This window comes from Manacus vitellinus, unplaced genomic scaffold, assembly GCF_001715985.3.
Source record: "Manacus vitellinus isolate BGI_N305 unplaced genomic scaffold, ASM171598v3 scaffold_8_pilon, whole genome shotgun sequence".
NCBI classification, from domain to species: domain Eukaryota; kingdom Metazoa; phylum Chordata; class Aves; order Passeriformes; family Pipridae; genus Manacus; species Manacus vitellinus.
This window is the reverse complement of record NW_021940864.1, coordinates 26,192,898-26,216,990: the sequence shown is the minus strand read 5'-3', so window position 1 is coordinate 26,216,990 and position 24,093 is coordinate 26,192,898. Positions and strand designations below refer to the sequence as shown.

At 35.3% G+C, this 24,093-nt stretch overlaps 1 protein-coding gene across 1 annotated transcript in view; it reads left to right on the top strand.

Moving 5' to 3' along the window:
* Nucleotides 1–24,093, top strand: part of RYR2 (ryanodine receptor 2) — a 379,203-nt gene that overhangs the window by 206,531 nt on the left and 148,579 nt on the right. Inside the window, exons 20-26 of the mRNA XM_029965125.1 lie at nt 2,071–2,312; nt 5,585–5,777; nt 7,457–7,673; nt 7,893–7,997; nt 11,302–11,405; nt 15,575–15,658; nt 17,172–17,331. Of these exons, the coding sequence (XP_029820985.1) occupies nt 2,071–2,312; nt 5,585–5,777; nt 7,457–7,673; nt 7,893–7,997; nt 11,302–11,405; nt 15,575–15,658; nt 17,172–17,331 (1,105 nt within the window). The remainder of the gene's footprint in view (nt 1–2,070; nt 2,313–5,584; nt 5,778–7,456; nt 7,674–7,892; nt 7,998–11,301; nt 11,406–15,574; nt 15,659–17,171; nt 17,332–24,093) is intronic.

The window sequence follows — 24,093 nt, the reverse complement described above, 5'->3', positions numbered from 1 at the left end:
TGGGAAGTACTGTAAAATCAGTAGCAGTAGAAGCATCACATTGACATTAAGTATTTCTACAATCACTAAAATTTACTGAGTTATACAGGATTTGGAATAAAGAAGGAGGAGGTACAAGAGAATTTTGAAATACTTTACTTTTGTATCTTTTTAAATGTTATTTTCTTGAATGGATAATCCGTGTCACAGATTGCAGTTTGCTATGTCAAATTAAGCCTGCAGTGTGTACTTACTACATTTATATTGGTAACTGGTTAATAGGTGGCATTTTTGTTTGCAGGATTTAACATCTATTAAATATTCAAACACATAAATCATTGTGATTGGTCTCTGAGTGAGGTTACTGTTTCAGTTACTGAAGCAAATATTTTTTTACTTTAAATGTATTTTTCACCAGAATAAATGAATGAATAAATAAATACTACCTTCTGCCTTCTGGGAGCTGAGGTCTGAGATTTTGCCAAAAGGGTGCCACCACTTGTCAAGAGCACAGAATTACTGTCAGTTGTTACTCTCTTCATGTGGACACAAATGGCACTGCGAGCCAGAACCTGGGTAGAGTCAGGAAGACTGCAAAGCCCTGAGGGTGCCAGTGCAAAGTCTTGGTGCTCAATCTACCCCTTCTTCCATTTTACCAGTTAGAGGAAAGGGTGCAGATATAGACATATAATGCAGATCAGCTTTTGGCTTCATGGTTAGTGCTGTTGTGCGGATTTTGACTTTTTTGGCAATGGGACATTCTTTGATGACTGTAGCCTATTTGTGCTTGGCAAACCTAATCACCTTTACAATAAAGTAACCTGCTTGGTTAATGTGGAATGAACGGTGGACACTGTCTACCTGGATTTCTCTAAGGCTTTCAATACAGTTTCCCACAGTCTTCTCTTAGAGCAACTGGTATGTCAGGCTCGAGACAAGGGGTGTGTGCAGTGTGTGGGCATTGATGGCCCGGCTGCACCCAGAGGGTGGTGGTAAATGGCCCCTTTTTCAAACTGGCAGCTGTCACAAGGGAGGTTCTCCAGGAAGTGATATTTGGCCCAATGCTGTTTAATAGCTTCATAAGTGATCTGGATGAAAGGATCAAGTGTACCCTGATGAAGCTGGCCAGTGATACCAGACTGAATGGGGAAGTGGACACTTGGAAAGGGAGAGCCACCGTGCAGGAGGACCTGGATAGATTAGAAGAATGGGCTGACAAGAGCCTTATGAAGATCAGGACAAGTAGTAATGTCTTGCAGCTGGGAAAACATAATCTAAGTGCAGCACAGGCTGGTATCTGCCTGGCTAAGAAGCAGCTCTGTGGAAAGAGCGTTTCAGTGGACAGCAAGCTCAGAACAAGTGAACAGCAGTGCTGCTGTGGTAGAGAAAGCCAAGAGGGTGCTGGGCTGCATCCTCAAGTGCATCACTAGCAGAGAGAAACAAATTTTTGTCCCACTCTATTCAGTGCTTGTCAGGCCATACCTGAAATCCTGTTTTCAGTTTTGGTCCCTGCTATGCAAGAAAAATCTGGACAGGCTGGAGAGGGTCCAGAGAAGGTCCATGGAGGTGACCAAAGGACTGGGAAGCTTGCCATGGGAGGTTCAGCCTTGAGAAATGAAGGTTTAGGGGAAACCTTATCACTGCGTTCCAGTACTTAAAGGGTGGCTACAAAGAAGATGGAAACTCCCTTTTTGCAAGGAGTCATTTGGAAAGTGTAATGGGTACAAGTATCTCCTGGGGAGATTCTGATTGGACACAAGAGTAAAATTTTTCTCAATGAGAACAATCACCCACTGGAATAATGTCTCTGGGGAAGTGGTGGATTCCTCAACATTGGACACTTATAAGATTCAGTTAGACAGGGTGCTGGGCCATCTTGTCTTGACCATGCTTTTACCAAGAAAGGTTGGACCAGGTGATGCTTGAGGTCTTTTACAAACGGTAATCTATGTGATTCTATGAAATAAAATTACTTCTGTTGTTTAATCACACAAGACAAGCTTGAAATTTGAGTTTAATAAAAAGTATGCAGCAGTTCATCATGTCCTTGGGATAAGTTTTTAATAACCATTTTTATTCTTTCTGTTTAAGCATGCGACCCAACATCTTCTTGGGGATTAGTGAAGGCTCTGCCCAATACAGAAAATGGTACTATGAACTTATGGTGGACCATCTAGAGCCCTTTGTGACTGCAGAATCAACTCATCTACGAGTGGGCTGGGCTTCAACAGAAGGCTACTCACCTTATCCAGGGGGAGGAGCAGAATGGGGAGGAAATGGTGTTGGTGATGATTTATATTCCTATGGCTTTGATGGTCTCCATCTGTGGTCAGGTATTTTGTTGTTGTTTATTCTTGTTTAAAGACTATAGTCTTGTTTGCAATCCCAGTGAATTTGTTTTCAACAGCAGCAAAGTGAATCAGCTGTTTCAACTGGTACTAGAAACATACAGAAACAGTACCCTATATCAAAATATTATTTAAATTGACATTGTGTATTGAAAAAACTTGTTTTATACAAAGTAATGCAAATAGACTAATAATTTATGTTTCAGCCTGGGACTTGTTTGTTTGTTTTTTCATACCAACTATAAATATTTTATTTAAAACTTCCAAGCTGCAAAAAATGAAGTCTGACAGTTATCTGGATTTTTAGTTCCTATGTAGTAGTTTAAGAACATTGTGAGAAATTTAATTCACAGGACTCTCCTTTTTTTTTTTTTTTCAAACCAGATTTTTAATGTGAGTCTTTAGGAGTTCAGATACTTTAGGTGTGAAGATTTTTAAGTATGTTATTTGCCATACATTTTGAAACAAGTTTTTTTCTATAGTAATGTTTTATTTACGTACATAAAGACTGACTGATTATTTCCAGACTTGCAGAATCATATTCCTAGTTTGCATACGATGTGTTTGGACAAGTATTCATCTTTAAAATGTTCTTGGCTTAATTTGGATCTGTTTGTTAAAAGTAATTTCTTCACACAAATTCTAGTGTTAGAGAAAGCGGAACTGAGTATCTGTATTTACTGTTGATTCTACAGATACCTTATTCTCTCTTCAAATTGTGTTGGCTCAGCAAAATCAGAATAATAAGAATCATAAGTTGTTCTCTTAATCTTTTTCATGTCATTTAACGTTTGTGAAAATATTCCCAGATGTCATTTAGAATGGATAGTTCTAGAGTTGGACAGTCCTGAACCTCTTGGAAGGAGATTTTACTGTGGTTTCACCTTGCTGGGAAAAAAATTTTCATTTGACTTTGGGAGATTATTGGGCAGTAGTGACCTGTAAAACTGACTGGAAACTGAGTAAGGCTCATAGTGGCAATTCTTGCCACTATGAAGGTATGAACAGGTTTTCTAAAGTGCCTTAGCAGACAAGAGAAAAGTTAGTAAGTCAGCTGTATCATCCAAGATCTTTGAAGTTTTGAGGCATTGTGGCTTGATACTTGGAAAAGAATACCGTCTTACATTTCAAAAGAACTTTCCAATCAAAATAGCAATGGATTGTATTAATAAATAATAGCATTTTGGCTGGAGTGGCATCTTAGGAAAGTAGCTGCCACTTTGCCTCTCATGTATAGTGAGAATTACTTTGGAACAATGATGTATAATTAATGGTATCATTAAAACTATGTCATAACTGAGTTTGACAGATAAAGTATTATTACAGAAGAACCAGAAAATAATGAGCTAACCAAACTAGATCTTGTAGATAAGGTCACTTTTAGGTAGGAAACAAAAGATTACTGAAAATCAAAACTATTTTTCAACCTACATCAAACTTTTTATTCAGAAATGGTACAAAACAATAAATGAACAATTGTTTGTGGTTCTCAAGTCAATAATCCAGCCTAGACAAAGAAGCCAGACAACCTTTTTATATGCAATTTTTGTATCTGTTGTGAATGTGGATGTGGCTGGTAGATTTGAAAATATTTCTGTCTTCATTCTTCATTGGCACTATTATGTAACACATATGTCTCAAATTTGGAAGGACTTTAAGTGGTTGAATTTTGAAAATCATGACCTTTTGCTTCCAAGATCCCAGGCTGCATCTTGATAACTCTCTGCAATGGCATTTTAAGAGTAACCTTAGCATGAAGCACTTACTGTGTTGATGAATAGAAGCAATAATTTCTACCCCCAAGTTTCTTTTCTGGACCAAGCGTGTATGAGAATCACATTTAATTTAAAATTGTTTCTTCAACCCTTCAATTACTTATCTGTTATGGAGAAGTGGAACTCATAGAGTTTTAAAGCCTAAGGCCTTAAAAGACACTTAGGTCATTTGGTCTGCTGTGTCTTCATCAGTGACCAGTATATATTTCTGTTAGCAGTCACCCTTGCATTGATCTCCATAACCTATATTTGCCTAAATTTTAGTGCCTAAAAAGGCATCTAGTCTCAAGTAGAACACCTTAAGAGATGAAATATCTACTCTTCATTGATAAGTCTTTAGAGTTTAGTTATCCCTGCCATTAAATAATTGTCCCTTTATGTGATTTATTGCAAACTAACCCTCAGCTATGATGTTTTCCTCTAACAGTATTGTGAAGTCATTTTCCATATGTAGAGTATTGGAACTTATATTTCCTCAGGGGTGGTGGTAGTGGTATGTGTATGAAAATTAATTTGTAGAATTATTGGGATTTTTATTATTGTTGCTTCTGTTAAAAACATATGCCATCTTCATCTTGGAAATGTAGTACAAGTTAAGTACTGCATGTTTACAAAAGCTGGTCACCATAGGTAAAGAGTTACTGCTCTGTTCTTAGTACGCATCATGATTTTATCTCTTGCAAACAGTGCATAAGTTATTTTTGGAAATACGTGTAGAGATGTTTTCATACAACTTAATGGGCTTTTCCATAAATTCTTTTATTGTATATGGCAGTAAATTTCAGAAACTATCATTCTATTTCTGAATGCTATAACTTATTTCTCTTGGAAAGCAGGTGTGCTTGTGTAAATGTAGTTTGATGCAAGGTAGAATAATCCTTTAGAATTCATATAACAATTATTAAAAATACATATATTACTGAATATATATACCTCTTTGCATATGGCATAAAAATATTGGATTGTGGTTTGATTATGAAACTGAGTAGTATCTTACAAAAGTTAGCAGGAGTACCATGACGTGGTTGTTAATAACTGGGAGAATCTAACTTTTCCTAAATAATTCAAAGTAAGGTAGTTGTCTTTACCATGAATAATGGAGCATTCTTTAGTAAAGTATACTAGGTTTCATATTAAATATTAATGGTTGTTTTTAGTTTGCTTTTCTATATTGTAAGGAATAGAATATAGTTTTTTGGGGTTTTTTGACTGTTTATATGGGTATCAGTAATTATTTTCACTTACATTAAATATAATGTAATTTAATTATTTATGATTAAAACAGCTGTGTTGTTATGATTGTAGGCTTCTATTCACTATATTGCAAGCTTAAAATCAGGTCTTGGATGTCATAGGTTAGATATTTGTGTATTAATGTGTTTGTGCTCTATAGCTGTGTTTTCTTTCTCTTTTATTAGGCTGCTGTGAAAATCTGTGCAATTTTCATAAGTTTCACAAAATGTGTCTCCTTTATTTCCATAGGTTGTGTAGCACGAACAGTAAATTCTCCCAACCAACATCTGTTAAGAACTGATGATGTTATTAGCTGCTGTTTGGATCTAAGTGCCCCCAGCATTTCTTTCCGAATAAATGGTCAGCCAGTTCAAGGAATGTTTGAAAACTTCAACATAGATGGCCTCTTCTTCCCAGTTGTCAGCTTCTCTGCAGGAATAAAGTTAGCATCCTGTGTAGTTGTTTTTTGTATTTTTTTTCCCCCCAATTTGCTTATTATTTTTTCTATATATGAGAATATGCTGAATATTTCCCTGGCTGCCTGCTCTGATTTCCCTTTCTGACATCTGCTTTTCTGGCGAAGTTTCACTTCTTGGGGTAGTGAGAGTGAGTCCTGAAGAGATAATGCATCTGTTGTTTTTCAGTACACCAGTGCATTAAGCTTCTTAATAATTTCTTTGCTGACACATTGCTACACGTTCACTCCAGGACAGCATCCTTCATCAGCCTTTGATATTAAGAATATATTTTTTCTAACTCACTTCTTATGAGGTAGTAACTATTATTTTAAAGAGGCACTATCTGCACTTACCTTAAGAAATGGTGGTCATACACTTCCTTTTCAGCAAGATAAGTTAATATAGATTCAGTCAATATGTACTGGTTTTCTATAAAATTTCAAGTCACACTTGAGATGCCAGAATTCTGCTTCCATGTATTGAACACTTTGAGACTATGATATTAAAAAGGATTGTGTGGTGTTCCAGCGGGGGGGAACAACTTTAGCAGGACTGGCAAAGGTGAAAGCTGAAAGCTGGAGGCAGAACAATGCTCTGAGAGGGTTCATTCAAAGAATCCCTCAGAAGCTAAGAGCTATCACATAGTGGGCACAACCTGCCTTTTGTTCCAGATGGAAAATACACTTATTTAGACTTTGCCTTGGATAGTACAGGAGGTAGAATGTGGTGAAACTATAGATGTGCATGCTGCAAAATGCAAAACTATAAACCTGCATGCTTTATTTCTGTCATGAGATAAATATTTGACAGATATTATTTGTGTGCTGCATACAGTTTTTGAGTGTGTTTTGGTATAGCATTAACAAAGATCTTGTAAGATAGTAAACAGAAAAGAGGCAAAATTATTCTGTGTTAAAGCTAGGTTTTTGGTTTTTTTTTGGTTCCTTCTGGATGGCAATGTTCTAGGACGATTTTTCAGTATTATGTCATTGCTATGTCATTTTGGTATTATGTAATTGCTGCACCATTATTACCTCACTGAATGAATTTTTCAGTAACAAAAGGCCATAAAAAAAATTCACCATTTTGCAATGAATAAAAGAGTACTTTCCCCTATGAGTATGACAAATATAAGTTTTAGGGAAGGAAATACAGGAGTTTTTGTACTGTGTCCTAAGGATTTAGGATTTTGTGAGAGAAAAGTAAGAACAATGGGGTTTTTAGGCTCATTTCTCAAATGAGAGAAAATGGAGAGTTGCTAATGGAGGAAGTTCAGAGGCGCTTGGTTGATTACTCTGGTTTATAATCCCTGCCTTCTGAGACTCAAAAGACTGCTGCTTACCTCATAGGTGTGCTAAGTAAACAGATTATTCTCTCTTTCAGTACCTTGTTTTGGTCTCACAATTTAGAATACTTTTATGGAAGTAAAATTAACAAGAAGGAGCAATTGTTTACTTTCCCTGTGTTTTTATAACCTCCTGCATCATAAACACCAGCACCAGTTAGAGAAAGTGGAACTGTAAATAATGCAAAGAAGCTGCAACATTGAAATTTTTTCTTTTTTTTTTTTTTTAATGGCATTTAATAGTTGTTAGGCTTACAAACTGATTAGACTTGACACCAGGGGTTTCTCAATAATCTAAAGTAGCTCTAATGTTTACAGGGTACGTTTCTTGCTTGGAGGTCGCCACGGAGAGTTCAAGTTCCTTCCTCCACCTGGATATGCCCCTTGCTTTGAAGCTGTCCTACCGAAAGAGAAGCTGAAAGTGGAGCATAGTCGAGAATACAAACAAGATCGTAGCTATACAAGAGACCTGCTGGGTCCCACTGTCTCTCTGTCACAAGCAGCTTTCACTCCAGTTCCTGTAGATACTAGCCAGGTATGGAAACTGAAAGATTTCATTTTCCTTTTTTAAACACACATATTGTAGGACTGTATTACTTCACATTTGATTGAACTTGCAGCTTGTCTCAAACTTGGTTTTTTATTGGGATTTGTTGAGAGATCTGGTTTGTACAAAGTTTGTTCTGTTATAAAAGTTTGGGTGATATATCAAGTAACTTATTTGTCATTGCCTCTTTCTCTCTTCTCTCTTTAGATTGTTTTGCCTCCCCACTTGGAAAGGATTAGAGAAAAATTAGCAGAGAACATTCATGAACTTTGGGTTATGAATAAGATTGAACTTGGCTGGCAGTATGGACCAGTATGTACCTTCAAAATTAATTTTCTGTTAATTGCATAGTATTATTCAGCATGCTAGTTTAAATGTGCTAATGGGACTGCATTTTTTATCATCCTTCCAAAATTAGTAAGATTTTAGATACCTTCACACCAGAAGCAGGTGGAAACAAACAGTGCTTGTGTGTTTTTGAACCAGAATTTTGGTGCTAAATCTGTTTGGTGCTGCAATTTTCAGCCAGTCTGTCAGCACAGAAAGCACATGGTGGGTTTTTCACCTTCTGTTTGTTCTTGCAACAATAATTCAGTTGCCTGATGGAGTAAACCAGTGAAAGCAGTTATTCTTCGTTCTCTTCACATGATATAGCTCTTTCAGAAATCCCAAATTTATTTTTCATGAAAAATAAGTATTGCCTATAGGAAATGTCATTAAATCTGCTTTTCTCCTGCCTTCTCTCCACTTCTTCAGTCTCATGTCTGTATTAGGTGCTCCAAATAACTATTATCTCTTTTCTACTTTTCATGGAGTATGAAAAAAAAATTCTTTTTGAAGTTAATCAATAAAAAAGTATCTGAGCTTGTTATTTGGATCCCAAATGCTGGTGTTTATGAAGAAATTGCTGTGAAGGGTATATAGAAACATATGTCAGGTACCAGATAAAAGTGTAAAAACATATGTAATCCATTTTTGTTACAAAAAAGATTTTGGTCTTCAGAGGGGTTCAGGTACAGATTTAATGTGACTGGACATAGTTATTATATTTGGTGTGGCAAATAAAATATTTAAATAACAGAGAATTTCTCTAGATTTTGTTGTTGTTGTTGATACCCCACCAAATCAAACACAACCCCCCAGCTAAATTAGCATGTCAAAACATTTTAATTTTGTGAAGCAGTCTGCAGAAATTCTTAGTGTACCATTACTTACCAGTGAGAATGTTATTGTACAGTTGAACACTACTTAAACAATATATAATATGTATCAAGTTAGGCAGCAATAAATTTAGTTATATTTGGAATAAAAATAGGTGCTAAATCTTATAAATTTTCTAGCTTTCTCTCTCTAGAGGTAGTGTTCTGTGATAGGATGTGCTCACTTTGGGAATGTGGCAAAGTATATGCTGATCATCTTCTGGAGATTGACTCCTTAACCATATTGGTTTCTCACAGATGATTTCATCAATTTAAGCCACTGTGGTAAATTCTATTTATCTGAATGGATGCACTGCAGTTACTAAGTATTGAGGGGAGGCATGGAACAGATATTAGCTGGTTTAGATGCACACAAGTCATCTGATCTTAGTAAGATTTGGTCTTTTTAATTCAGAGCAAGATGCACTATATATAGCAGTTAGTGGTGTTTTTTCACCCAGTCGAGAAGTTTAAAGGCTGAAAGACAGACAATCTATAAATTTAAATGACCCTCCATATTATTAAAAAAATCTGCTGTAGATTTTACATTTTATAGTTTACATTTGATATTCCCTTCTACATATATGTTTTATCAGATCTATATGTAGTATCACCAAAGTGATTCCTCATATTGTATATGATGTTACTGCCGCATTCTACTCGTGTAACAAAGTAAAATAGCAAGCTAATTTAGGACTTCATTAACTGGCTTCTTTATAAGTTTGAATATGTGTACTACCTGTTGAAATCATCAGATGCATCTGCATATCTTTATTTCTGTTAAACATCTATGTATATTTAAAATCATTGACAAAAATTAAGAATTGATAGGTGTGATGAGTTCTGCAACTAATATAAAGTATTTGCAAGGCAGTAAATTTTTACGTTTTGTCCAGAAAAAAAAAAGTGATGTAAAGGCAACCTGGAAATTATGTTTACTATATAATAGAATTATTATACATTGTTGCTGTAGAGCAAAAGGAATGACACTAGGGGAATGAATTAACATTGGAATTCTGAGGAAAACATCCGCCATCCAAGGCTTAATAAACATTTTCAGTGTCCACTAAAAGATGTTTCTCATTTTAGCTTCTAATGATTTTTATCAAGTAGCTTGACAGTTGAATTGACTGTATTGTCTGTCCAAAGAACATTAATCCCATCAAATGAATATAAATATCCCCTAGAGATTGTAAATATTTTTCAATCTAAAATATAAACAAATGGCTGTTATTCAATTTGAGAATTATTATGTGCTTAGATCAAAATGCAAAAAATATGTTACTCAGAAATATTATGGAGAAATGTGATTTTTTTTCATGAGATTGAATAAACCACATTGAGTAAGGGGGTTAAGAACAATTTGGAAAAAGTATGACAGTTAGGCTTCTACCTCAACTGTTAACATTCAATTTTCCAGCAGAATTATCTGATTGATCCAAAGTCAATAACGCTATTTTTCAATAACTTCCACTTTGCAGCTTTAAAGATTATTATAAATGGTGAAATTATGGTCCATCAAACATAGACACAAAAGTGTTATAATATGTGGTTTAAAAAGTCACATCAACTGAGCAAATGTTAACGCTTTCATTGGGATCTTTTAGCTAATATTTTCAAACTAATGGTTTTTTATCAAGCACCTGCAGATTTTGTGGACTGAATTCTAGCATAAGATGCTAAGTTGACAGCAATAGTGTTTAGTTATCCCAACCTCCTAGGTTGCCTTTCCTGATTCTGGGCAGTAATAGACTAAAACTGTGTAGAAATAGTGCAGGTTAAAAATGTTTTTGATCAAATGTTTAAATTTATAAAATGTGGGATTTTGTAAATTATAGTCTGTATGGCTCTCCTATCACTACAGTAAAAGGAAATTCATATTCCACTCATGTGACTGCTGAACAGTCACATTCTGCTTGTATGATACTGGACATGACTTAGAAAGAAACATTTTCTGAATTAAGAAATAGGGAATATTTATCTTTTATATCGTTATTTTCATTAAGGATGTAAGTACTATTTGTATCAACATATTTATATAAACTGGATGTAAAATTTTTCAAATATGAGGCTGAAGATGAGATGTTATTTTATGGCTGTATGTTCAAAGCATAGATTGCACTGTTCTTGAACTTTGCATATTTACTCTGAACATCCATATAATAACATGTACAAATTAGCACTTATTTGAGATCTGCAAATCTGAAGTTTATTTGCAAATGCAAATTTTGCCTTGCTTGAACAAATTTTGCCTTGCTTGCGCTCTGAGAATACAGAATACTTTCTGTTTTGAGGTGTTGTTCAGTTTGAGTAATTCTGACAGGATCAGCTTTAAGTACTTTGTGGATTGGACTGGTTTTACATTTCTTCTGGTTTTGAAGACACATTAAGCTTATTTCTTTACTTTTTTTTTTCAGATTAGAGATGACAACAAAAGACAACACCCATGCCTAGTGGAGTTCTCCAAATTACCTGAGCAGGAAAGAAATTATAACTTGCAAATGTCACTTGAAACACTGAAGTAAGTTGCTAAAATTTTTGAAGTTTATAGTTAAAATTTTCTAAGATGCAGTTTCCAGAATTATAAATTGACACGTAATTAAAATTTGACATGTAGTTGAGGGCAATAATATGAAAATGAGGGAGTGAGATACTTTAATGAGTAATGTGTTTGGCACTGAAAATGGCTTTGATAGTCTTTTTACTGTCTATGAAATTTTAGAATTATTGTGGTAATGCTGGTTATGAAATAGCAGAAACTCAGACAGTTTTCATGTAGTTTTGAGGAAAGAAACAGATTCAAGCTTTGAAAAAGATCTGCTTCTTATTTGGTTTAATTCAATTTAGTTTAATTTCTTTTAATTTTCTTTATTGATAAAGCACACTTTGACACTCAGTAGATATTTTTTTGGATTTGACTGATGACGAACTTTGCTTCAGGACACTTAGCTGATAATTCTATGTCATCTTTGCATACTGGCGCAGAACAGACAGTAGTAGGCATTCCCTCCTTTTATGGATGAACAGTTAGATATGTGAATGTCGTAGAAGCTCTCCAGTTGGAATGTTAGAAAATTTCAGGGGGATGTTAAAGGGTTTGTTCAAGTAATATAGTTATCTGTCTCACAAAGATACAATTCTTCACCTCAGCTTTGTCAATCAAGCAGGTGCAAGTTCTTACTTTGCTGTGAATACATTGAAAAATCTGTAAGTGTTAAGTAATTTCTTCCACATGTAACATTGCATGTAGCCAACCTGTTAAAATATTTCTCAAGCAGATAAATGTTCTGTGGTGTATGTGGTTCTCAAGTCGCTAATTTTTGAAATCTATTCTTTTTTCTCTTATTAAAAGGTAGTTGTTTTTTCCTGCTCATAGAGTTTGCAAAAATGAGTGTCTGCAGGTGATATTAATTTTCTGTGAATATTTGTCCTATATTAATTAAGTATTTACCATGTAAACTGATGGTACAATATAGTGTTTACACTCATAATATAAGGACTTTATGTCCTCATAGTAGAAAGTTAGGTAGAAAACCTCCTACACTTGCAGATTTCTTCTCAGGTCAGCTTCTCTGCACTATTACCTGATCCACCATTTCCCCAGTAAATAAATTACTTGGTGAAAAACATATTTATGACTCTAAGTGTTAAACAGTTTCTGGAGGGATATTTTGGCATTATTTGGAGATAAAGCATTTGTAGATAAATTGAACTGGAAGCAAGAAAATAAGTTCATATTTGTCTTCAGCTAGATATTAGAATTTCAAGGAATGTTTTTGAGACTCCTGTCAGTACAGCAGTGTGCTAAGAATTCACAATACATTCTTCCTTTCTATTTTATGAAACTACAAAAGATAATGTCATTAACTTTCCTTATAGTTGGATCTTTTCCTAGAATAATCTATATAATATGACTCAGGCGTCGGAAAAATCTTGCTCTTGTAATTAAATGCACACTTCTAATGTTTCACTACATATTAAACAAATTTTATGAATCCTTACATGAGTACTGGTTCAGGACCCAGGGCTTTTCTAATCTAACCCTGGTAAAAAAAAATCATTTTATAAACATATAAACTATGGATAACTTTTATTTTAGTAATTTTATCACTTACTCTAGAAAGAGCCTTTTCATTAAATGGATAATATCCAAAATAGAAAACATTCAGTTTTTCTACGGCTTTCAAAATTTGTATGCTTACTGAGCTCAGTCTTCATTACATTCTTCTGTTAGTCCTTGTTTTCTGAAATACGCATTTCTAATTTTGTAATATCATGTTATATTTATCACGTAGACATCTGTTGTTCCCTGACTAGAATAGAAGTTTCTTGCCCAGGTTATTTCTGCAACTTTGGAGAGGTGGAAAAATTAGCACACTAATCAGTTCTAGGTGATCTAAACTGTGATATCTCGAATTGTAAGCTGTCTTGACTGTTTTGTTACTGGGTGCTTCTAATCTACTAGCTGTAAACCTCAATGAGTGCAAAAAGGGGAAGAGGGAAAGAAAATATTCTTTTAAAACTTCCCCTAATAATTTTCTTCACAATTTGCATCAAAGCTGCCTACTGCATACTTGAAATACTTGCAAGACATTGAGAATTACTCTGACTGTAATTGTGTTTTCTTTGTTGGTTTGTTGCCAACTTTGCTGCCAGCTTTGCTGCCAGCTTTACTAGATGAGAGAGTCAGAAACCAAGGAAGTTCTGAGTCATATTATCCGATATGACAGTTCTTTTCAATATATTTGGATCTGTGTTTATTTTTCAATATGATTGAATATTTTATGAACTATAAAAATGATACACTGTAGGAAATGTCAAGATTCAGGAAAGAGTTGCCTCTGAAAATGTCATGGGATTTAAAATATGCTTTCTCATACTGTTTCTGCACATTCTTCTATATATTTTGTAGTTTGGTCTTGTACATTTTTTTGGTTTTATGGCTCATTATTTTGTGACTGACTTTCTCATGTCTATTTACTCAGTTTTATGTGAAAATTGCATGTATCAGTGTGATGATGAGAGCAGCATTCAGACACTTTTAGTTTTCTTGTTTAGGTTTGAAGTGCTTTAGTGGTCTTTCAGGATCTGTCAGTATGGTATGTCCTTTTATCCTCCTGTGCCACTCTGATATGCATTTGTTTTATTTGGGTAGAGATAATATAGTGTCCAAATTCGTGGCTTACATTACAAGAAAATTAGGCTTACCAGAGGTTAGCTCCTCTATACTGCATTCCACTGTTAGATATGTTTCTCTTATTTATGCTGGTGATAGCTGCATACAAATCATATACTATTTATACCAGCTGAAATTTAGCTGCATGGTGTGCAGATGGTGTGTTTTGCCAGAGGTAGCCACTGCATATTGATTTCCTCATTTCTGATTTTACTGTCTAATTTTAAATCAGGTTCACAATTCATAACACTAGGATTTACTTTATGTAGCTAGCACTAAAAATATGCTGTAAGAATCTCCTGGAAACACGCAATTCATCTGCCAAGAGAAATAATGTTAGGGTGGTATTTATGCTCTTTTTTTCTCCAGTCAGTTCAAGAGCAGTAAATATGGTTAAAGCAAGACTAGAAAATACTGTTTTAGCTAGTGATGAGAACAAATATAAGCCTTGTTTTCCACCTTTCTTATGCTTTGAGGAAATTGGAAATGAAGTCCAAGGTGTTGAAATTTGCGATTTCTTCTGTGTAATCACTTTCAACCTTCAGATTTTGAGAAAATTCTCATCTGACTTGAAAGTGGTCTCTGACTTTTGTCTAGGATTTCTTTTCATTTCAATGTCAATATTTTAGTAACATAGCTGGCTAAAGAAACTAAGACTTTATAACCCAGTATTGAATATAATGCAGGATCAAATAACTGATGATATACAGATCAAATTCTGAAGACAAATGAGACTTAAAATTTATACTGCTGGAGAGTGTGACTGTAAGGAAAGGAAGAAGTCTGAAGTAATCAGAAACCCAATTAATACTGTCAACCCTGTTCAAAAGTTATGTAGAGAGTGTTGGTTTTCTGAAATGAACTGCATCTGGCAGAGTCAGGCCAGGGTGGGCTGCCTGGCTCAGTGGCTCTATGGCATAAGCCTTGTGGTACCTGACACACTGTGTCTAGCTTGAATAAGATGCCAGTTTGGGGCTAATGCTTATCATGCATTCTGCTGTCAGTCTTTTCTTCAGTAGTGTATCCTAAAATCTCTGAATAATAGCCTCTCTTGGTAAAGAAAACACATTCTAAGAATAACAAATGACATTTTCTGCCTTTTCTCTTTTCATCAGCTGTGATGTAAATAACATAACATAAAAAGATTTGGATATGAAGTGGTATGAATGGGTATGTAAGCAGTATGAATAAGTATATAAAGCAGAAATAATATATCAAGGGCAGGAAATCTTTGAACTGATGCCTCATATAAATGAAGTAGACTGTCTGACAGTTCCATTTTAAAGTAGCCTACCCATATTTTTATTCAATTTTTTTAGGAACATCTTGTGGCATTTACTTAACACTGTCAGAAAGCTTATTACATATACAAAAAGGCTGGCATTGATCTTTCCATATTGTATTGTAGTAATTTCTATTGGTCTCCTTTGTGGTATAGTGCCATTTATATTCACAGCAGAAACTCTAAATATATAAACATTGGCACTAATTTTTCTCTGATTTCTGTGTCCTAGAACCCTGCTGGCATTAGGCTGCCATGTTGGAATTGCTGATGAACATGCTGAAGAAAAAGTGAAAAAAATGAAACTTCCAAAGAAGTAAGTTGAAATTCAAATGCATCTTTTTGTTAGGCAGTGTGAGTTAAGCGAACACACATTTAACAATTTTATATTTATAGTGCTAGTTTTATCTTGGGCATACATTTTTGTGTATGAATTTTCTGAAATTTTCACACACCTTCATCCACAGCTTTTCTTTTAGATATTTGTGACCTGATGTGTAGACAAATTTTAGGTTTTTTGTGATTCATTGAAATGTCTGACATTCATTGTTACATATTTATTTTATATACGGAGTGTACCACAGAGACTTTATAAAGAATTTTTACAGCAAATTTGTCAATATATTTAACTGTGCTGAAAATATTTGAACGTAACCCATTGAAAGTCCTTGAATGGCCATGACTTGAAGTGGAGAGAACTCATACAACTGCCTGACTCTTTTTCCCAAGCAGTCAACTGGCAACAGCATTGGTAGGACTGGGCTCAGGCTGGCATGGTATAGAGGTCTCCACTACCACAGATCTAAAAGCAGCTCTCATGGCTCAGCCAAGGTGCCCTGGCCTCTTCCTTAGCACCTGTGCATCCCCCCCCCCTAGCTGGGAATGAAGAATTTGGGAACTTGAACACAGTTGAAATAATGGAACTGTACTCGTATATGCATATGATCTGTGTCCTCCCCCCACCAGTGCCTGGGCACAAGTGTTGCCCAGTACAGCGCCTGTCTGTCTTCCCCAAACACTTTTCTCTTCCTGTTCCTCTTCCCCTGTGTGTTCCCTCATCACCTGAGCTAAGGGAGGTCACGTCCACCACCATGGTGGTGCTGCATAGTGTCATAGGTTTTTGTTGCAAATTTATTAAGTCCTGTTGTGCTGCATCTGTCACCATATCCTTTACGTCCTTTTTTGAAGAAGATTTGGTCATAAGTAAAGTAGGAGATTTCTGTAACTAATTTCTGTAACTAACAAGTTCATAGAAGTAGCATCCCTAAGAGCGCTAAAAAAAGTGAGAAAGTGCATTTCTTTTCCTAACTAATGCTTTAAACGTGTTCTTATGGTTTGAATGATAGTTAAGGTATGAAGTATTATAAAGACATACTTTTATTGGATGGACTTCATAAGTGATCTTGAATAAGCCATTTGACCTGCTTTGTCTCTCACATCCTGATGTGTAATAGGAAGAATATATTTTCTTGCTTCAGTAGGAAATAGATAAATTTTAATAAGTATTGTGAACTGCTCAGAGGTAACAACAATAGTGTTAATATAAGCATTTGATAAGCAACATCTTAATCTACTATTTTGAATATGTGGAAGTACTAAAACACTTTGAAAACATTTTTAGTTCAGACCATTTTGGGTAGCTTTCATTACCAGTTACTTCATCCCATCAAGATGCACCTCAGTGAATTATTATTCTTTATTTTCAAAGATGTGTATCATATTTATGTAGATATGTTGTGTAGATGTTACAGATGTTATATTTATTTCCTTTGTGGTTTCTTTTTTTTTCTTACTGAAAAGTAACTGCAAGTTCTGTTCTTTTTCAACAGCTATCAGTTGTTAAGTGGATATAAGCCGGCACCTATGGATTTGAGTTTTATCAAACTGACCCCCTCTCAAGAAGCTATGGTGGATAAACTAGCAGAAAATGCTCACAATGTGTGGGCAAGGGACCGTATAAGGCAGGGGTGGACATATGGTATCCAGCAGGTAAGTGCTGACTTCAGACACTTGAAAAAGCACTTATCTATTGATATATTTCACAGTAAAATGGAAATAATGGGGATACACAATCAGGAAGAAACAGCTAATGAATGTATGTCAGTCAAAGAAAACACAAATACATACTTGAAGAAATACTGCTAAATCTTCTAGCAATATGAGACTCTTTTAAAAGCAGTATTAAAAAAACTTGGTGGTATGTTCTTGTATGCTATCTAGATTTTGGAGTGAGAAAACTGCATGCAGAAAGCTAATGTGCTCTAGTGTATTAGGAAATGTAAACATTGACTTTCACTAGGGTAATCATTTAAAGGTTTGCAGTCCTTGGAATTGAATAATTTTGTTTATCCAGGAAAATCAGCATGTAAACTTCTAGTAATTTTGCTAATATTTTTGGCAGAGGCTGTGTTTAACTGAGAATAGTTAAGTGAGTCTCAAAGTTTCAGTCCTACTTTAGTTCTTTTGTTTCAGTGAATAGAAATATTATGTGGTAGGTATCACAATGTGTTACAAGGGAGGGGTGTAAGAATGAAGCATGGATAGATCGTTAAATGTAAAACTCAGGTTCTTTGGTTTCTTTAAAAAAAACCCCAAAAAAAGTCAATTTGATATACAATGAGCCTAATTTAGCATTTTTCAAGACAGTTACTACATCAGTTTTCCCTTAGGAGTCTTATTTTCTATTCTTTTTGTGACTGTGAATTTTATATACAGAAAGGTTTCTTCACTTCCATTAATAAATGTGTGGTAGCATATCACAGTGAAAATTTAGGCAAATTCATGGCTTGGGAAAAAAAAAAGACTTTTCATGGTTTTGCACTGAGCATAAAAACTCACTGTTTTTGCAAAAATGACAAGCAGTTGTTTTGTTGGTACATACCCTTTTCTGTCTACAAACAGTGGTTTTGTTTTTGGCAAAAATTTGAGTTATACATTTCAGTGCCACTCATGTCGTATTTTGTTTTTCTACAGGACCAAAACTAGTTCTATTTGCAAAGCTTTTGTATAAAAAAATGAATTAATCTGGTTTTATATATATTAAGATAGACATTTAATTTCACTTCTCCATGCACTGACAAAGTACATTTATGTGACAAAATAGATACTGCTTATATGCATTTCAACATCATCCTCTATAGTATCTTACTATAAAGCTGTCATTGTGTTACTTTATAAACTATTTAGGAAATATATGTTCTGTACTTGGATCTAGGCAGACAGTGAGCCAGGTCTTGTGTTTGGAGACTGAAATGTATGTAATATTCCTGCTAGTTAAACACTGAAGATAATTCAGTGTTGGTGCAAACCCCTGCTTAACACAGGATTAAATTTTCCCATAATGCTGCATCTTTAAGTAAGAAGTGCTGTTAACATTTCTGATAGAATATGAATCATAAGGGTTGGAAGTGATAATTTTCTGTTGTCAGGAAGAGGGAACAGATTAATTCATTTTGAACTCACTGTTTCAATCCTGTGTTTATGGAGGCAGTGCACAATTCATTTCTAGAATGAAAAACTGTATGCTCAAAAGAAATATTTCTGATATATTAAACAATGCACTCAATAATTTACACTATGCCTCCCATATTTTTTATTCTTCCAGAAGCCAATAATTTTCAATACATGGCCTTGCCAATCAGGAGATTTGAAATAAATGGAAGTTGGGAAATAGTTACAGCTTTGATAGAAACTTGACATAGCCCAAAATTAAAATCAGTTTTGCACCAAAATTTATTGGTTAAGATGAAGCTAAGAAGTTTCTGGAATCAAATGCGTCTCTTAGCTAATTACATTTCTAACTAGCATTGGGAAAATTTAATCCCATGACTCATGTGTAGTGAATAAAGTTTCTTGAGGACAATCTAACCTACCCTGTGTATCTGTGTATCTTTGAAAAAAATCAAAAATAATTTTACCGCATTTATTGGAGTGAATTTGTAGCTAAATTATGTGTTTTCTGAATTAGCAAGATATTAAGTAGGAAAGGCAGTAAAATAATGATGTCAAAGATTTTTCCGAGTTTTACTGGATTGGGAATGGTAAGTAAAATCTGACTGAGAGTGGGTGGCAATGAAAAAGTTTTCCTTTACATCTACACAACATGTTTATTATACACTGTCTTTATATATGTTTTGGTGTACCTTTTGATGTAGAAGGCCCTGCATTTGAAGAGGTGTGATGTGATAGTCATAAATCATTAGTCTTATTATGGTTGCCAAAAGGCAGTGGAGTTGCTCCAGAGCACAAACTTGGTTAAATAAAACCCAACAAAACCCCCAAAAAACCATTGATCAGACAAATCTAGTATGGGATATAACCTAAAATTAAACACTTCAGTGTAATGTCAGAAGAATGATGAAGTCTGCCTTATGTTTCTCAGTGCTGTGCCTTGGGAAAGAGACTCAACTTACCGCTGAATCTAAAATGTGGCCCTGTGAAGTGGCAATTTTGAGGCTCACAGGGAAGGAAAAAGGAGGACTCTGTGATCTACTCACTGAACAGCTCTCTGTATTTTATCTAGTGACTCTTAAAATACTGTCCTGAGGGGCAGCCTTGAAACTCTAGTCTTGCCTAGACTCTCTTCCTAATTAATGCCCTTGTTGCTAGATGACAGAATTCAATGTGAAAATTAAATCTGTGCTCACTTACTACAATTTATAGTCTAGTGTGAGAAAACTCATGGAAAACAGAGGTATAGTTTCAAACCCCTTAGTCTTGTAATTACTGAATGGTGCATTACTCATTTTTCAAGAGTTTTTTAAAAATTGACCCCATATCCTCAGAAGTATCTGACTGGACAAATAGGAGTTAGGTATCTAAATCCATTTTGGTGGCCAAGGACAAGCTGTTTTATAAAAAGATTATTGGAATGGGATTCCCTACTTAAATTTTTGGAAATTTTTTAAGCAGTCAGTGTGAATCAAGCCCTGATTTTGACTACCAGATCAAAGGCTCTGAAAGGGCCTTAGACAAATGCTTCTGCTCTAAATCTTGATTGGGCTTAGGTATATATGATAAATATTGTACCGTTCTTCCTTACAAAGACAAAGACTGTTCTGGGCATGCAGAGAAGAGCCTGGAGTATTTAAAAGTTAAGTGCCTATGAAGCTGATCACATTGGGAATTGGAAAGCCACTTAGTTGGGATTTTGCAGTATTGAGTGCTTGTGCTTTAAACACCCAAGTATTTTTTTGTGTCTGATTCATCCAAACTGACTGAAAACTTTTGTGTGCTGGGTGGGGAACTGTAGCAGTGCAGTGAACAGCGTCATAATTAGGCTTTCAATAGAGTATGATTGTTGGAGGTGAACAAGAGCTCAGAAATATTTGTGGCCTTCAGGAAGATCTGCAAGATCAACAGTGTATTTTGCTTCATTTTTCTTGGCAGAAAAATTACATTAGTCTCATGTATGATTAAACAGGTAGATGATGGCCTTGAAAGCTTTGACACCAACAGTGTGTCCTGCAGAAGCTGCCATTCTTGAGTGCCAATGTTGATTTCATCTTAATGCCATAATTTTCTCTTCTCAAATAATTATCTTCTCTAGAAAAGACGGACAGCTGAGTTCTAGGAGTGCTTACAATGTGCAGATAGAAAATACCATTTATTAAAATTTGTAGGAAGAGAACAGAATAACGAGACTCCTTTCTGGGTGAAGTGCAGAGATGTTTCTCATTTAGCTGACATACATATCACATGGCAATCTGGTAGCTGCTGTCCACGCCGCTATATGCTTCTGCTTGGCTCCAGTGGGTTTATTTCATGGGCTACATTTTTTTATCCCATCATATTACTGTGACATGTTACAGTACTGGAATAAAGTGACATGATGTTATGCTGTATAATACTATAACGGATCTTACAGAGCTATGAAATAGTTTCCTAAGGGAAAGAAGCTTACAGATGTTTGAAAGTAGATGAACTAATCACTGGGAAATATGTTATGAACAGCAATCCTGCTGTGGCTGTGGGGTGAATTAGATAATCTAGTAGGTCTGTTCCGTATGAGTGCCTCATCATTTTGGAATTACATAAAATGAAAAAATTAAAGGGATACTGTCAAGTAGTTCATGTATAAACCATTTCTTTCCTTTAAACAGTATTGGAGAAAATACCTTCCTACTTCCAGATTTTTTTTCTTCTTCTAAATTCGCCACTGCTTGTCAGGATTTTTTCTTAAGAAGACATAAGAGCTGCTCTTTGTGCATGACTATATACAGTATCTTTGTTCTGCTGCTGCAGAGCCAGCCAACCAGCCAGGAGAGGGAGCACAAGTTAGCTAATAAATCCTGTTCCCAGAACTGTCCTGACAGCTGTGATGACAATAATCACTAACAAGTAAGTATTTTTTAGTAGTACAGACTTGCAGTAAATTATTGCTCCATGAAAGGAGCAAAAGGAACAAAACAGGTAGGAAAAAATTTTTCTGCTTAGAAGAACATCTTAAATAGCAAGGGTAAGTGGAAAAACAAGTCCCTTTAAGGGAGAACATGATTACCTGCAAGTTAGTGGTCTTGGAACTGGGGAAATGGTAGATGACCAAGGACATATACAGAAGCCAGATCCAGGCAAAGGAACAATATAACCTTGGTGTAAGTGAATGAAAATAATTGCATTTGTGCTATGGGAGAGGGCTTTTTTTCTTTAAACATGCCATGGATTTTGACATTAAGTCCTATCATGATTACCTGTGTGTTTTGTTTGGTTACTTTTAATGAATTTTTCATAACAAACTGATGGAAAAATAGCATGAAAGTGTAGAAGGATGTATTTATGACTAAATCTTCACATATATTTTCCATCAAGTCTAATGGCAAATATTCAGAACTCACATAAGTTTATCCATGCACTTACAGTATTTGTTGATGTTCATAAAATTGTGGTGTTATATATACAGGAGAATCCCAACTTCCATATAAATAAGGAAAAGACAGAAAGGGAGAGAAAAGAGTCAAGTTTAGAGACCAGAAAGCAAATGAAAATAATTTCAAGTACATTACCTACACCCTCCCTCCTTCTGAATACGTGATTTCCAGGTCTCCACACTGTGGGGATCATAGCCAAAGATTCTTTCAAATTTTGCTTATATACATTGTCATGCATCAAAATAGCTTAGTCAACAGTTATCTTGCTTTTTCTTCATGTTGCATTGTGTCGTGGCTGAAGAAGCTGACAGTCAGAAACCCCATTTATATTGATGCCAGAAAACCTCAGAATGAAAGAACAGCTCAGAGGCTTTGCATCTTTAATGAGCAAGGCATTAGTTTATTGCAATGTTGGGAGCAACGTGTTTTGCACCATACAAAACTTGCTCAGCTCCAAAGTGCAGAAACAAGCCATTTTATACACTTTAGATACACAGTTACACCTTGTAACATACATATTAAAAAGTAGGCTGGTCTCTGGGTGGAAACTTTCCAGAATTTTCCTTGGCACATGCGTATTCTTTACTAGGGTGGTCGCCTACTCGAGCCTTCATCCCCTGGTGGTTGCCACGCTTGTCTTCATCCAGGTGAATTTTTCAGCTTTCTTTGTTAGATGACCTAGATTCCTCAAGCTTGCAAAATCCTGGCTCTGCCCCCCCCGTTTACTTAAAACATCTAGTTTACCTGATTTATTACCTTGTGGTCCATTCTGAGACTTTGGTCCAGTAAACAGAACAGAACAAGACATTAACCAGTATTCCTACAATGTTCTTCTAGTGAGGCAGGCAGAACAGATATCATAGAATCATGGAATCAGCTGGGTTGGAAAGGACCTCTAAGATCATCAACTCTCTTAGTGCTTTTCTGCCATCAATACTGACAAAAAAAGTATCAAAAGTCTCACAGCTTTAACATTTGTTTATAAAAATCAGCAACATAAAAAATTCCACTGTGTAAAGAGCATCTTAAAAAAGATGCTCTGCACTCTCTGTTCCACAACATTTAGTATTGTCAAGCAATTATCAAATCTCACTTCTCTTTGGCCCAAATGCAAGATGGTTTGGTCTTTATGTCAGGATCTTATTTTTTTTAGATTTATAGAAAGTATATGACCACCATTTGATCAGGAGTTGGTCTCCTCAGCCTGCCTAGGGCTGTTGTCGCGAGGTATCTATTGTATTGGTTAGGTTTGGTCGAGAGAAAAAGCAGACACACACACACACACACACACACACACTCAGAGTTGAGACAAGAGTACAACCTTATTACACACACTGCTTCTATTAATAGGCTCTTCTCTTAAAACTGCTTGTAGAATTTCACTATGGTTTTCTACAATGCTGTAGATGGTATGGCCATTCCTCTTGTTTCACTCTTGCTGTTAAGTGATATCTGTCTATGCAAGTTCCAAGACCAGTTGTTAGTTCCAGTGCACTGGACCAGTTACCTACATGTCACATACTCACTGAATGAATAAATGCAGTTTGTATCTCTTGGCTCCCTGTGTTTCCTTGGAATTATTTTGCATCAGTGTTCTTTACCTGTCATGGAAGTTTTAAAAGACATACTGATATTTTTTGGTGTGTGTGTTTAGGTGTTTTTTTCTGTATTTCTTTTCTATTACTTTTAAGAGCTATATTCAGGTCATGCCAATTGTTGACCAATTATTGGCTATTTAAAATCTTTTAAAATGTATACAAATAAATGTATATCTTATTTGTAATAGTTATTTGTCTATCACTTGCTGTATATAGCAGAATCTGTAGTGTACACTGTATAAAGTAATACTGATTTTTCCTGGTCAGCACTACATCATTTAACATTA